General features: G+C 41.3%; 2 non-coding genes and 2 gene segments (V, D, J or C); 2 read left to right on the plus strand and 2 right to left on the minus strand.

The window, feature by feature from the left end:
- Nucleotides 1-697: 697 nt before the first annotated feature.
- LOC126016663 (small nucleolar RNA SNORA51) lies at nt 698-828 on the plus strand. The gene has a single exon (XR_007498448.1). It is a non-coding gene; the product is annotated as a small nucleolar RNA SNORA51 (small nucleolar RNA).
- Nucleotides 829-1,126: 298 nt separating this feature from the next.
- On the minus strand, nt 1,127-1,664 carry LOC126015865 (Ig heavy chain V region 1B43-like). The segment is given in 2 exon segments: nt 1,127-1,536; nt 1,619-1,664. Coding segments are annotated over 2 exon segments (456 nt in total).
- An 8,248-nt stretch (nt 1,665-9,912) lies between these two features.
- On the plus strand, nt 9,913-10,047 carry LOC126016591 (small nucleolar RNA SNORA51). The gene has a single exon (XR_007498382.1). It is a non-coding gene; the product is annotated as a small nucleolar RNA SNORA51 (small nucleolar RNA).
- Nucleotides 10,048-10,291: 244 nt separating this feature from the next.
- Nucleotides 10,292-10,829, minus strand: LOC126015866 (Ig heavy chain V region 1B43-like). The segment is given in 2 exon segments: nt 10,292-10,701; nt 10,784-10,829. Coding segments are annotated over 2 exon segments (456 nt in total).
- Between the last annotated feature and the right edge of the window lie 857 nt (nt 10,830-11,686).

An 11,686-nucleotide genomic window follows, 5' to 3' on the forward strand; every position in this document is an offset into this window, starting at 1 on the left:
ACTTCTTATTTATCACACTTGAATGATCAGAACTGCCCACATCTAGAATGTGCATGGAATGCAGATAGAGGAGTCTGCATGAGGAGAGAGAGGGGATAAGAAGGAGTGTTAGAGAGTGTATGAGAGGATGGGCAGAAGTGAGAAAGGGCAGAAGTGAGAATCAACAGCGAGATTCAACAGAGAGATTCAGCATCAGATTATGCATCATCAATTGAGCATCATTAAAGAAGCAGCAGCAGTAGCTTCAGCAAAGGGAGTTAGTGAGTAGGATGCCTGGAAAAAGCAGCTGAAAAGAAGACAGGAAACTAAGAGAGCCAGAGGAGTAGAAAAGTAGCGCTATGAAAAGGCATAGAAGCCATTTGAGGAAATGTATATGTTTGGTTAGGACCGTGAAATAAAGCTGGCTAACTCCTGGAACTTCATCTGACTGCTCTGTGAATCTCTCTGCCCTCATCCTGCAACCTTCAGACCTGCCAGGTCCTAGAGGCAGCAGGAGTCTAGTCGAGCCCAGAAAGGCCTCCTCACTATCCCCATGCCAACTCTAGGACTCTTAAATTAATATAGTAAAACATCCCACACAGGACTGTACACTAGACAGGGTGGGGAAGAAGGACACTTGGGATATTGGTCATGGGAAAGTTGCACTGGTGAAGGATTTTATATATATTAAAAAATTAAAAGAAAAAAGAAAAGATAAGGCCTCCCAATTCTTACCACAGGCTGGTTCTTTACACTAACTGTATAGAAAGAGGAGGTACAGTAAATGCACTCCATATACACCCCAACCCAGGACCTTTGCTGATCTATATTGTGAATTGGGGGACAAAAAATATAGTAAAAGATCAGTGGTCCTTACAAAATGGCATTTCTTTTTGTTCAGAACCTGAAAGAGGCTGCCATGTGGCCTTTTCAAAATGGCATCCCTCCTTGTTCAAAACCCAGTTTTAAACAATATCTGAGATTTACAGGGTACTGACAGAATTTAATAAGAAAAAAATCTAACCCCATCAAAATGTGGGGACAAGAATAAAAGCACTTAGAAAGCTTCAATAGAGGAAAACCAAGTTGTCCAGAGTAAAGCAATCATAGGTCAGTCAGCTGCTGTCCTTTCAGGTGCTGCCTCTACTTAATAGGTTGTGAACGCCCCCTGGTGCCCGCCATCTCTTGAGGCCATACTCCTATCTTCCTCAGGTTTGTGTCTGGGCTGGCCCTGACTTCCTCTCACTGTGTCTCTTGCACAATAATACACAGCTGTGTCCTCAGTTGTCACAGAGTTCAGCTGCAGGGAGAATTGGTTCTGGTTTGTGTCTCTGGAGATGGAGATGCGGCTCTTCACAGATGGGCTGTAGTTAGTGCTTCCACCAGAACATATATGCCCCAACCACTGTAGGCCCTTCCCTGTAGGCTGGCGGATCCAGCTCCAGCAGTAACCACTGGTGATGGAATATCCAGAGACAGAGCAGGTGAGGGAGAGTGTCTTGGAGGGGGTCACCAGTCCTGGGCCTGATTCCTGCAGGTGCACCTGGGACAGGACACCTGAAGACAAAGAGAATAAGTCACTGTCAGTCCCTGCAGTCTCTCCTTTGCTAGAGTCCTGGGTGGTCTCAGGGACACTCACCTGGGGCAGCTGTCCCAAGGCAGAGGAGAAGACCCCACAGTCTCATCTTCTGGCTCAAAGCTCTGCCTTCCCCAGAGACTCAGCCCTGTGTGAGGAGACAGCTGGGAGCTCCCCCAGCCCAGAGTGGATTTGAGCCCAGAGACTGAAGAGGAATTTGCATAAGATGAACCGCTCTTATTAATGGGCAACAAAGTCTGCCCATGATTCCCTTTCTCCTACTGGGGCACAGAACTCACAACCCCGTCTACTGGTGTTTAAAAGTAGGTTAATGTGGCCCATTGAAACAGGCTATAGGATGGTCCTGACTTTCTCATTGTAATAATGTGAGAGGAAATGAAGATATCGTGTTGTTTTCAATATGATGGTATTTCAATAATTTCATATAGGTAGTTCATTTTCCCATGTGAGGACCTTTAAGAAACTTCAGTATCTACCTTTTTAAAAAATTTATTTTATTGAAACTTGTGATCTACAAAGTCCTTCATAGTTGAATTTCAGATATACAGAGTCAGGGTCTTTCTCATCTCCAGTGTTGACCTCCCTCCACCAATGAACCCAGAGTGCATCTTGTACCACCTCCCTTTGTCCTCCTGGCCTGCAAGTATAAGAGGCCCATTTAACTTTAGATTGTTAAAGTTTAGACCTCTTGATTCTATTGTTGTTGAGTTTGGCTTGGTGATTTAATTCTGCCCTTATTTTTTCTCCACCAATACATCTGAGACCATTTGGCCCCTGGCCCCCAGCCTTTCTTTTTTCCATTCTTCTTATTTTTATAGAAAAATGCCAAAGTATATGGTAAAATAAAAGGTTGTGTGTGTCCCAAGGTTTTTGAAAAGGATGGGAGCCCCTATTTAAAAGATAAAAAAAAATTTAAAAAAGAAAAAAATATGGTGTGTGTTGCAGTTTTTTTCTTTTTCTGCATAGACACAGTAAAAGATGGGAGAAATAGAAAGGGAAAAACCTCTGGCCTAAAAGGAGGGAGCCCCTATTCATGAAGCATCATGCCACAAGACCAACTGCAGGCTTTGGACATAAAATGATGTCTAGCCCCAAAGTCTTTCTCACGTCCCAGTAAAAGTTCTCAATTCCAGTTGTTGCAGTCAGGTTTCTGTAGTTAGAGAACCTGGTTTTTGCACAGATCCTATGTTGAAGTCAAGGTATCATGGAGCACATTCTGGTCAGAATCTACCTTTTTTTATCCTAACTATGATTTTATTTAATCAGTGCCTGATATCTGTATTTATTAAATTAAAAAAATTAGGAAATTAATGTCCTCCCAGAACCCTCTTCTTTCTATGACATATTTATGCTATAAGTTCTTCTAGTTAGCAATACATGGTTCATGAAGGAGTTAGAATCCCTGACTCAAAGAAATGATGACTTAATATGTAGCCTGTTGTGCTTTTGCTCAGTGCAGACACATGTTGAAGATTATATTTAAATATGCCTAATACATATATTGACATAGTCATTCTGACATTAGTTTTAGTTAATTTTTATTCATGAAACAACATATGTAATTTTCACTATGTAAACTGGAAATTAGTGCTTGACTGCTCAGGTTTGTTCATTCTTTTTCATCATACAGAATTTGACTCAGTTGCCTTGTTGTGCTCAGTACTCTTGTCAACCTCCACTAGGCACATTTACTGTTGCTCCCTCAGTTGGTTCTGCCGTTGTGTAAGTCTTCACTGATATTTCTGTGTAAATAATGTTTGTGGAGGAGTAAATTGAGACAAATATAAGGTTTTTGACAAACTTTCCTCATACAATCAATTAATCTTTGATAAACGGTCAAGAAATGAAAAATGGAACAAGAAAAGCTTCTTCCACAAGTGGTGCTGAGACAGCTAGTCAGCCACATGCAATAAAGCAAACTCCATTTAACACCATGCACAAAGGTCATACCAAATTAAATAAAGACTTTGATATCAGACCTGCAACCATGAAGTATATAGAACATATAGGTAAAACACTCCATGACATTGAGACTAAAGACATTTTCAAGAAGGAAACAGCACTGTCCAAACAAGTGGAATCAGAGACAAACAAATGGGACTATATTAAGATGAGAAACTTCTGTACCTCAAAGGAAATAGTGATGAGAATACAAAGGCCACCCACAGAATAGGAGAAACTATTCACCTAATACACATCATATAAGGCACTAATATCTGAGATATACCAGGTACTGACAGAAATTAACAAGACAAAAACATTTAACCACATCAAAATATGGGGAGATAAAATGAACATATATTTCCTGAAAGAAGAAATACAGGTGGCCAAAAGACATATGAAAAAATTCTCCATACCACTAAATATCAGGAAGATGCAAATCAAAATAACAATAAGGTACCATTTTGTGCTCCCTGGACACTGGCACAATTCATACCGCACACACACACACACACATACAGACACACACACACACACACAAACCAACACCCCCCCCCAAAAAAACTCAAGAACAATCAGTGCTGGTGGGGATTTGAGTGGGGAGAAAGGAACTCTCTTTTACTGCTGGTAGGAATGCATACCCCTTGTTGTTGGTCCCAGATTCTTTTTTTGGTCACTGAGAAAACTGTCATCTTTGTAGGTGGGCAGAGACTCTGGATTTAAGCTGCACAGACTGAGGATTTTTTTTTTTTCTTTGGGTTGCACCCAGTGACGTTCAGGGGTTATTCCTGGTTATGTCCTCAGAAATCACTCTGGTCTTGGGGGACCATATGGGATGCTGGAGATCAAACTACAGTTCATCCTAGGTTAGCACATGTAAGGTAAATGCCCTACTGCTTGTGACCCTGCTCTGGCCCTCAGAGTAAGGATCTTGACATGTGCTTCATTTTGGGATGCCCCTGCTCATGCACCATATTTCTGTGATCCCAACACTGGGTAGGGACATCTAGGTTTAGACATACTACCCATGAGCAGTGAAGCCCACCCAGGCAGTCTCTGACCCTGCTCCTCTCCTCTCTGGTCCCTGGTGTGCAGAGCCTGAGCTCAGGAGTCCAGGGATGGTGTTTTATTGTTTCAATATATCTATTTAGGCACTATGATTACAAGCATGTTTGTAGTTGGGATTTAGTTATTAAAAACAAATGAACAAAAAACAACTTCCCCTTCAGCAGTGCAACATTACCACCACCAATGCTCTCTATCTCCCTCCTTCCCCACTTTCCTGTATTCAAGACAGGCATTCTATTTTCTCACTTCCATTGTCAGTGCTTGTCATTGTAGTTATTTCTCTAACTGGACTCACACTCTTTCTGGTAAGCTTCATATCATGGACTGGACCTTCCAGCCCCCATCTCTATTGTCTCCTTGTATTATTATAATAATGTCTTTTAAATTTTTTTTATTTTTTTATTATGAGAACAAAGATGCAAAGAAAGAGGACAAGGTAAAGTTACAGTGGGAAGAGAATCACCCATAAACAGAATTCTCAGAAGAAATCCCCTTGCTAACACCTAAATTTTGAACTTTAAGCCAAAGAACATTAAGAAAAATAAAACAGAACTCATGTATAATTACTTTGTCCCTCAAGTCCCCAGATTGTATTACATTATAACATTTCATAGCAGTACACAAAGCAGTCTAAAGCCACAAAATTTATGGAACTCCTTTAACATTGAAGGCATAGTATTTTTTTACAGTTCCATGTACATGCATATTAGTTTAAGTTAACCGCAAAAGTTTAAGTGGTTTTCTTAAGGTTTAGAGTCAAAGGAGCACTACATAAAATGGTGTTACAGTGGCAATTGTTGTTTGCATAGGCACAGCAAAATATGGGGAACATGGAAAGGAAAATCCTTGACCTAAATACAAGGAGACTCTACCCCTGAAGTTTTCTGGTGTAAGACCAAGTCTAGGTTCCAGGCATACTAGGTTGTCCAAGCCAAGTCTTTGTCTGTACTTCCAATAAACTTTTATTTTTTCACACAGTCTCTGTTGTTGGTGTCAGGTTTCTGTAGTTAAAGACCCTGGAATCTGCATATTCTACATTGAATTCAGGATGGTGTGGAGAGTCCTCTAGTTTCACCTAATAATTAGAAGGCAATGCAGAGAGCCCTGTCCTGAAAGCAGGTCTTTGTTGTTAAGTCTTCTGGGTGTTAAGGGAAGTCTCTTTTAAGTAGGTCGATGTGAGAGCAGTGGTAGTGTCTTCCCTGGTAGAGGATTGCTCCCAGGTGATGTTATAGACAACTTGGTTGTTTCTTAGATGGCTTCCCTGGTTCAGGGGTGAATAAAGACTGCCCATTCTTCTGAGGCCTGAGCCAGGTCATAATGTCAATATTCAGGGTGTAAGGTCCCATTGCATTACAAGATTAGTATGTTCCTTTCTCTATTAGATAAGAACTTGTTTGTATGTATAATATTTTTCTATTTTAATGTGTCTATGCAAAAGTGGAACAATGCCACGTGGTGTTATTGTTGCCTATGGGGGCTGCTAGAACAAGTTCAACAATCCCCGTGACTTGGTTATAACATAAACATTAAACTGAGGGACTCTTACCAGAATTCCTTATTGAACAGCTCACAAAGAGAACAGACAAAAGAGGGGAAATGTCGTCACTGTATAAGAGAATATTTAGTAAGAGTTATCGCTGTTAAGGAAATACATATAAAATATTCAAAAGACATATACGTGTCCCTTTTATGTCTTTTGAAATAGTTGGGGGGTGTTCTGTCTGTGAAAAGGAATGATCTTTGCAAGACAGCAAAGTCAACACACTGTACTAAATTGTCTATAAGACTTGGACATGAAGAGTCATGCAGAAATTCATAACAGAGGAGAGGTAATACTTCAGATGTGTGTAAATTAGGTTACCAAATTTCATTTTTTTAACTTAGTAATTGAGAAAACAAATCCATTCCCATCAGGCCTATCCCATTCCTGTCTCTACAGCACAGCCTATAGTCCTGTGAGCAGACACCCCCTGGTGGCCTCAAGCATGCTTGGAGATCCCCCTGTCTTTTCAATAGGTTTGTGTCTGAGCTCACAGCCACTTCCCTCACTGTATGTCTTGCACAATAATACACGGCTGTGTCCTCAGTAACTGAGTTGCTCAATTTTAAGTAGACTTCACTCCTGGAGGTGTCCCTGGTGATGCTGAGTCGGGACTGTAGACTTGGTTTATAACTTGTGCTACCATCAGTCCATATAACGCCAATCCAATCCAGCCCTTTTCCAGGGGCCTGGCGAATCCAGTGAACATGATAGCTGGTTAACGTGAACCCAGAGACTGAACAGGTGAGGGACAGCGTCTGTGAGGGTGTCACCAGGTTTGGGCCCAACTCCTGCAGCTGTACCTCAGACAGAACCCCTGGGGACAGAGACCCACAGTGAATACTGAGCTCAGAGGCACCATCCCCAACTTGTTGGCCTCTGTCCAGGGATACTCACAGCCAGGAGCTGCCACCAGAAAAAGGAGGAGCCGTTGATGAGCCATGTTCCTGTCCCCAAGCTCCAGGACCTCAGACTCTGTGTCAGGGAGAGGGAACCTATGTAGAAGTGAGTGTGTACCTGGTTTTAACCCTGGGTCTAAAGTGGAGATTTTCATGTGTAATGCCTCTGTAGGCAAAGGAGGTAACCCAAGGAGGTTGGTCTCTGGCTCTCTTGGAGTGAAGTACAGCCTGGAACTCAGAGCACACAGACTTCTCAATGGGTTCTTCCTCAAACCCAGCCCCTTCCTCATCCCAGAAATTTTTCCTTAGGGAAAATCTTATGTGTCATGATCTGATAATAAAATCCATTCTTACTGGAACCTTTCAACTACAGAATGGCACTTACCCCCATTTTATGATGTGTTTGCTACTGTTCTTCTACCATGTACAGAATTTGGGGCAAACAATAAATGTAATAGACCCACGCTGTCAGATAATCATACATTTTCAAAAACACTTAGTTCCATAGATGGAGGAAAGGCACTTGATAGGTAATTTAGAGGGGGGCATATTTCCAGATTCTAGAACCATAGGAAATAATCTCTTGGTGGGGGTTATCTCTGCCACTTGTTCCAGAGAAAATTCCTATGAGATTAATATATTCCAGAGACTTCTTTCCCATTGAAATATGTACCAGCTTAGCCTGAGTTTTCTGATTGTGTTCTCTTCAGCTTTATCTATTCTTTATTTGAGTTCTATCTATTTTTTATTTGAGTTCCTTCCTTGCCACCTAATAAACATATGACTGGTACAAATGGTACCATTGGGGGAGAAAGGCAAACATAAAAGAAAAAATAGGAGGAGTACATCTAGATATTATAAATATCTATTTAGAAGAACTAAGGGAAAAAAAGAAAAAGAAGAAAAAGTTAACAATACAAAAACAAAGAATAATAAGGGAGAAACAATAAAAGAACAAAAAGAATAAAAAAAGAATAAACCAAAATTGAAAACCATTAACTATGGCAAAAAAAAAAACCAAACAAATAGGGGCCAGGGAGATAGCATGGAGGTAAGATAAAATAGCATGAAGGTCAGTGTTTGGAATCTCAGCTTCCCATATGTTTCTCTGAGCCTGCCAGGAGAGATTTCTGATCATAGAGCCTGGAGTAACCCCTGAGGGCTTCCAGGGGTGACCCCCCCAAAGAACAACCCCCCAAAATAACAAACTAACACCCTCTAAATCAGCAACAACAACAACAAAAACCAAACAAAGAAAAACAGACCAGAAAATTCTTTTTTGATGATAATATATATTATTTTATTATTTTTTAATTTGTTTCTTTAAACAACTTTATTATATACATCATTGTGTTTGGGTTTCAGTCGTGTAAAGAACACCACCCAACACCAGCTCAACATTCCCATCACCAATGTCCCAAATCTCCCTCCTCCCCATCAAACCCCGCCTGTACTCTAGACAGGCTTTCTACTTCCCTATTTTTCTATTTCCCATTCTCATTATTAGAATAGTTCAAAACATAGTTATTTCTTTAACTAAACTGATCCCTGTTTGTGGTGAGCTTCATGAGGTGAGCTGTAACTTCCAGCTCTTTTCTCCTTTGTGTCTGAAAGTTATTATTGCAAGAATGTCTTTTATTTTTCTTAAAACCCATAGATGAGTGAGACCATTCTGCATCTCTCTCTCTCTCTCTCTCTGACTTATTTCACTCAGCATGATAGATTTCATGTACATTCATGTATAGGAATATTTCATGACTTCATCTCTCTTGACAGCTGCATAATATTTCATTGTGTATATGTACCACAGTTTCTTTAGCCATTCATCTGTTGTAGGGTATCTTGGCTGTTTTCAGAGTCTTGCTATGGTAAATAGTGCTGTAATGAATATAGATATAAGAAAGGGATTTTTGTATTGTATTTTTATGTTCCTAGATTATATACCTAGGAGTGGTATAGCAGGGTCGTATGGGAGCTCGATTTCCAGTTTTTGGAGGAATCTCCATATCGCTTTCCATAAGGGTTGAACTAGGTGGCATCCCACCAGCAGTGGATAAGAGTTCCTTTCTATCCACATTCCCTCCAAGACTGCTTGTTCTCATTCTTTGTGATGTGTGCCAATCTCTGGGGTGTGAGGTGGTACCTCATAGTTGTATTGATTTGCATCTCCCTGATAATTAGTGATGTGGAGCATTTTTTTATGTGTTTTTTGGCCATTTATATTTCTTCTTTGTCAAAGGATAGAGGAGTCTGCATGGGGAGAGACAGGGGTTATGAAGGAGTTTTAGAGAAGTGTATGAGAGGATGGGCAAAAGTGAGAAAGGGCAGAAGTGAGAATCAACAGCGAGTTTCAACAGAGAGATTCAGCATCAGATTATGCATCATCAATTGAGCATCATTAAAGAAACAGCAGCAGTAGCTTCAGCAAAGGGAGTTAGTGAGCTAGGATGCCAGGAAAAAGCAGCTGAAAAGAAGACAGAAGCCAAGAGAGCCAGAGGAGTAGAGAAGTAGCGCTAGGAAAAGGCATAGAAGCCATTTGAGGAAATGTATATGTTTGGTTAGGACCGTGAAATAAAGCTGGCTAACTCCTGGAACTTCATCTGACTGCTCTGTGAATCTCTCTGCCCTCATCCTGCAAGCTTCAGTCCTGCCATGTCCTAGGGGCTGCAGGAGTCTAGTCGAGCCCAGAAAGGCCTCCTCACTATCCCCATGCCAACTCTAGGACTCTTAAATTAATATAGTAAAACACCCCACACAGACCTGTACTCTAGACAGGGTGAGGAGGAAGGACACTTGGGATATTGGTCATAGGAATGTTGCACTGGTGAAGGATTTTATATATATTAAAAAAATCAAAAAAAAAAAAAAAAGAAAGAAAAAAAAGATAGGGCCTCCCAATTCTTACCACAGGCTGTGTTCTTTACATTAACTGTATAGAAAGAGGAGGTACACTAAATGCACTCCATATACACCTCAACCCATGCCCTTTATGCCTGGTCTGTATTGTGAATTGGGGGACAAAAAATATAGTAAAAGACCAGTGGTCCTTACAAAATGGCATCTCTCTTTGTTCAGAACCTGAAAGAGGCTGCCATGTGGCCTTTTTAAAATGGCATTTCTCCTTGTTCAAAAACCAGTTTTAAACAATATGTGAAATTTACAGGGTTCTGGGAACAAGAATAAAAGCACTTAGAAAGCTTCAATAGAGGTCGAGAGAAAAGCAATCATAGGTCTTTCAGCTGCTGTCCTTTCAGGTGCTGCCTCTACTTAATAGGTGGTGAACGCCCCCTGGTGCCCACCATCTCTTGAGGCCATACTGCTATCTTCCTCAGGTTTGTGTCTGGGCTGGCCCTGACTTCCTCTCACTGTGTCTCTTGCACAATAATACACAGCTGTGTCCTCAGGGGTCACAGAGTTCAGCTGCAGGGAGAATTGGTTCTGGTTTGTGTCTCTGGAGATGGAGATGCGGCTCTTCACAGATGGGCTGTAGTAAGTGTTTCCATTATAACATATTTGCCCCAACCACTGTAGACCCTTCCCTGTAGGCTGGCGGATCCAGTGCCAGCAGTAACCACTGGTGATGGAAAATCCAGAGACAGAGCAGGTGAGGGAGAGTGTCTTGGAGGGGGTCACCAGTCCTGGGCCTGATTCCTGCAGCTGCACCTGGGACAGGACACCTGAAGGCAAAGAGAATAAGTCACTGCCAGTCCCTGCAGTCTCTCCTTTTCTAGAGTCCTGGGTGGTCTCAGGGACACTCACCTGGGGCAGCTGTCCCAAGGCAGAGGAGAAGACCCCACAGTCTCATCTTCTTCTAGTTCAAAGCTCTGCCTTCCCCAGAGACTCAGCCCTCTTTGAGGAGACAGCTGGGAGCTCCCCCAGCCCAGAGTGGATTTGAGCCCAGAGCCTGAAGAGGAATTTGCATAAGGTGAACTGCTCTTATTAATGGGCAACAAAGTCTGACCATGATTCCCTTTCTCCTACTGGGGCACAGAAATCACACACCCAGTCTACTGGTGTTTAACAGTAGGTTAATGTGGCCCATTGAAACAGGCTATAGGATGGTCCTGACTTTCTCATTGTAATAATGTCAGAGGAAATGAAGGTATCGTGTTGTTTTCAATATGATGGTATTACAATAATTTCATATAGATAGTTCATTTTCCCATGTGAGGACCTTTAAGAAACTCCAGTATCTACCTTTTTAAAAAATTTATTTTATTGAAACTTGTGATCTACAAAGTCCTTCATAGGTGAATTTCAGATATACAGAGATTCAGGGCCATTCTCAACTCCAGTGTTGACCTCCCTGCACCAATGAACCCAGAGTGCATCTTGTACCACCTCCCTTTGTCCTCCTGGCCTGCAAGTATAAGAGGCCCATTTAACTTTAGATTGTTAAAGTTTAGACCTCTTGATTCTATTGTTGTTGAGTTTGGCTTGATGATTTAATTCTGCCCTTATTTTTTCTCCACCAATATATCTGAGACCACTTGGCCCGTGGCCCCCAGCCTTTCTTTTTTCCATTCTTCATATTTTTATAGAAAAATGCAAAAGTATGTGGTAAAATAAAATAATTTGTGTCCCAAGGTTCTTTGAAAAGGATGGGAGCCCCTATTTAAAAGATTAAAAAAATTTTAAAAAAGAAAAAATATGGTGTGTGTT

Source organism: Suncus etruscus, chromosome 8 (assembly GCF_024139225.1).
Source record: "Suncus etruscus isolate mSunEtr1 chromosome 8, mSunEtr1.pri.cur, whole genome shotgun sequence".
NCBI classification, from domain to species: Eukaryota; Metazoa; Chordata; class Mammalia; order Eulipotyphla; family Soricidae; genus Suncus; species Suncus etruscus.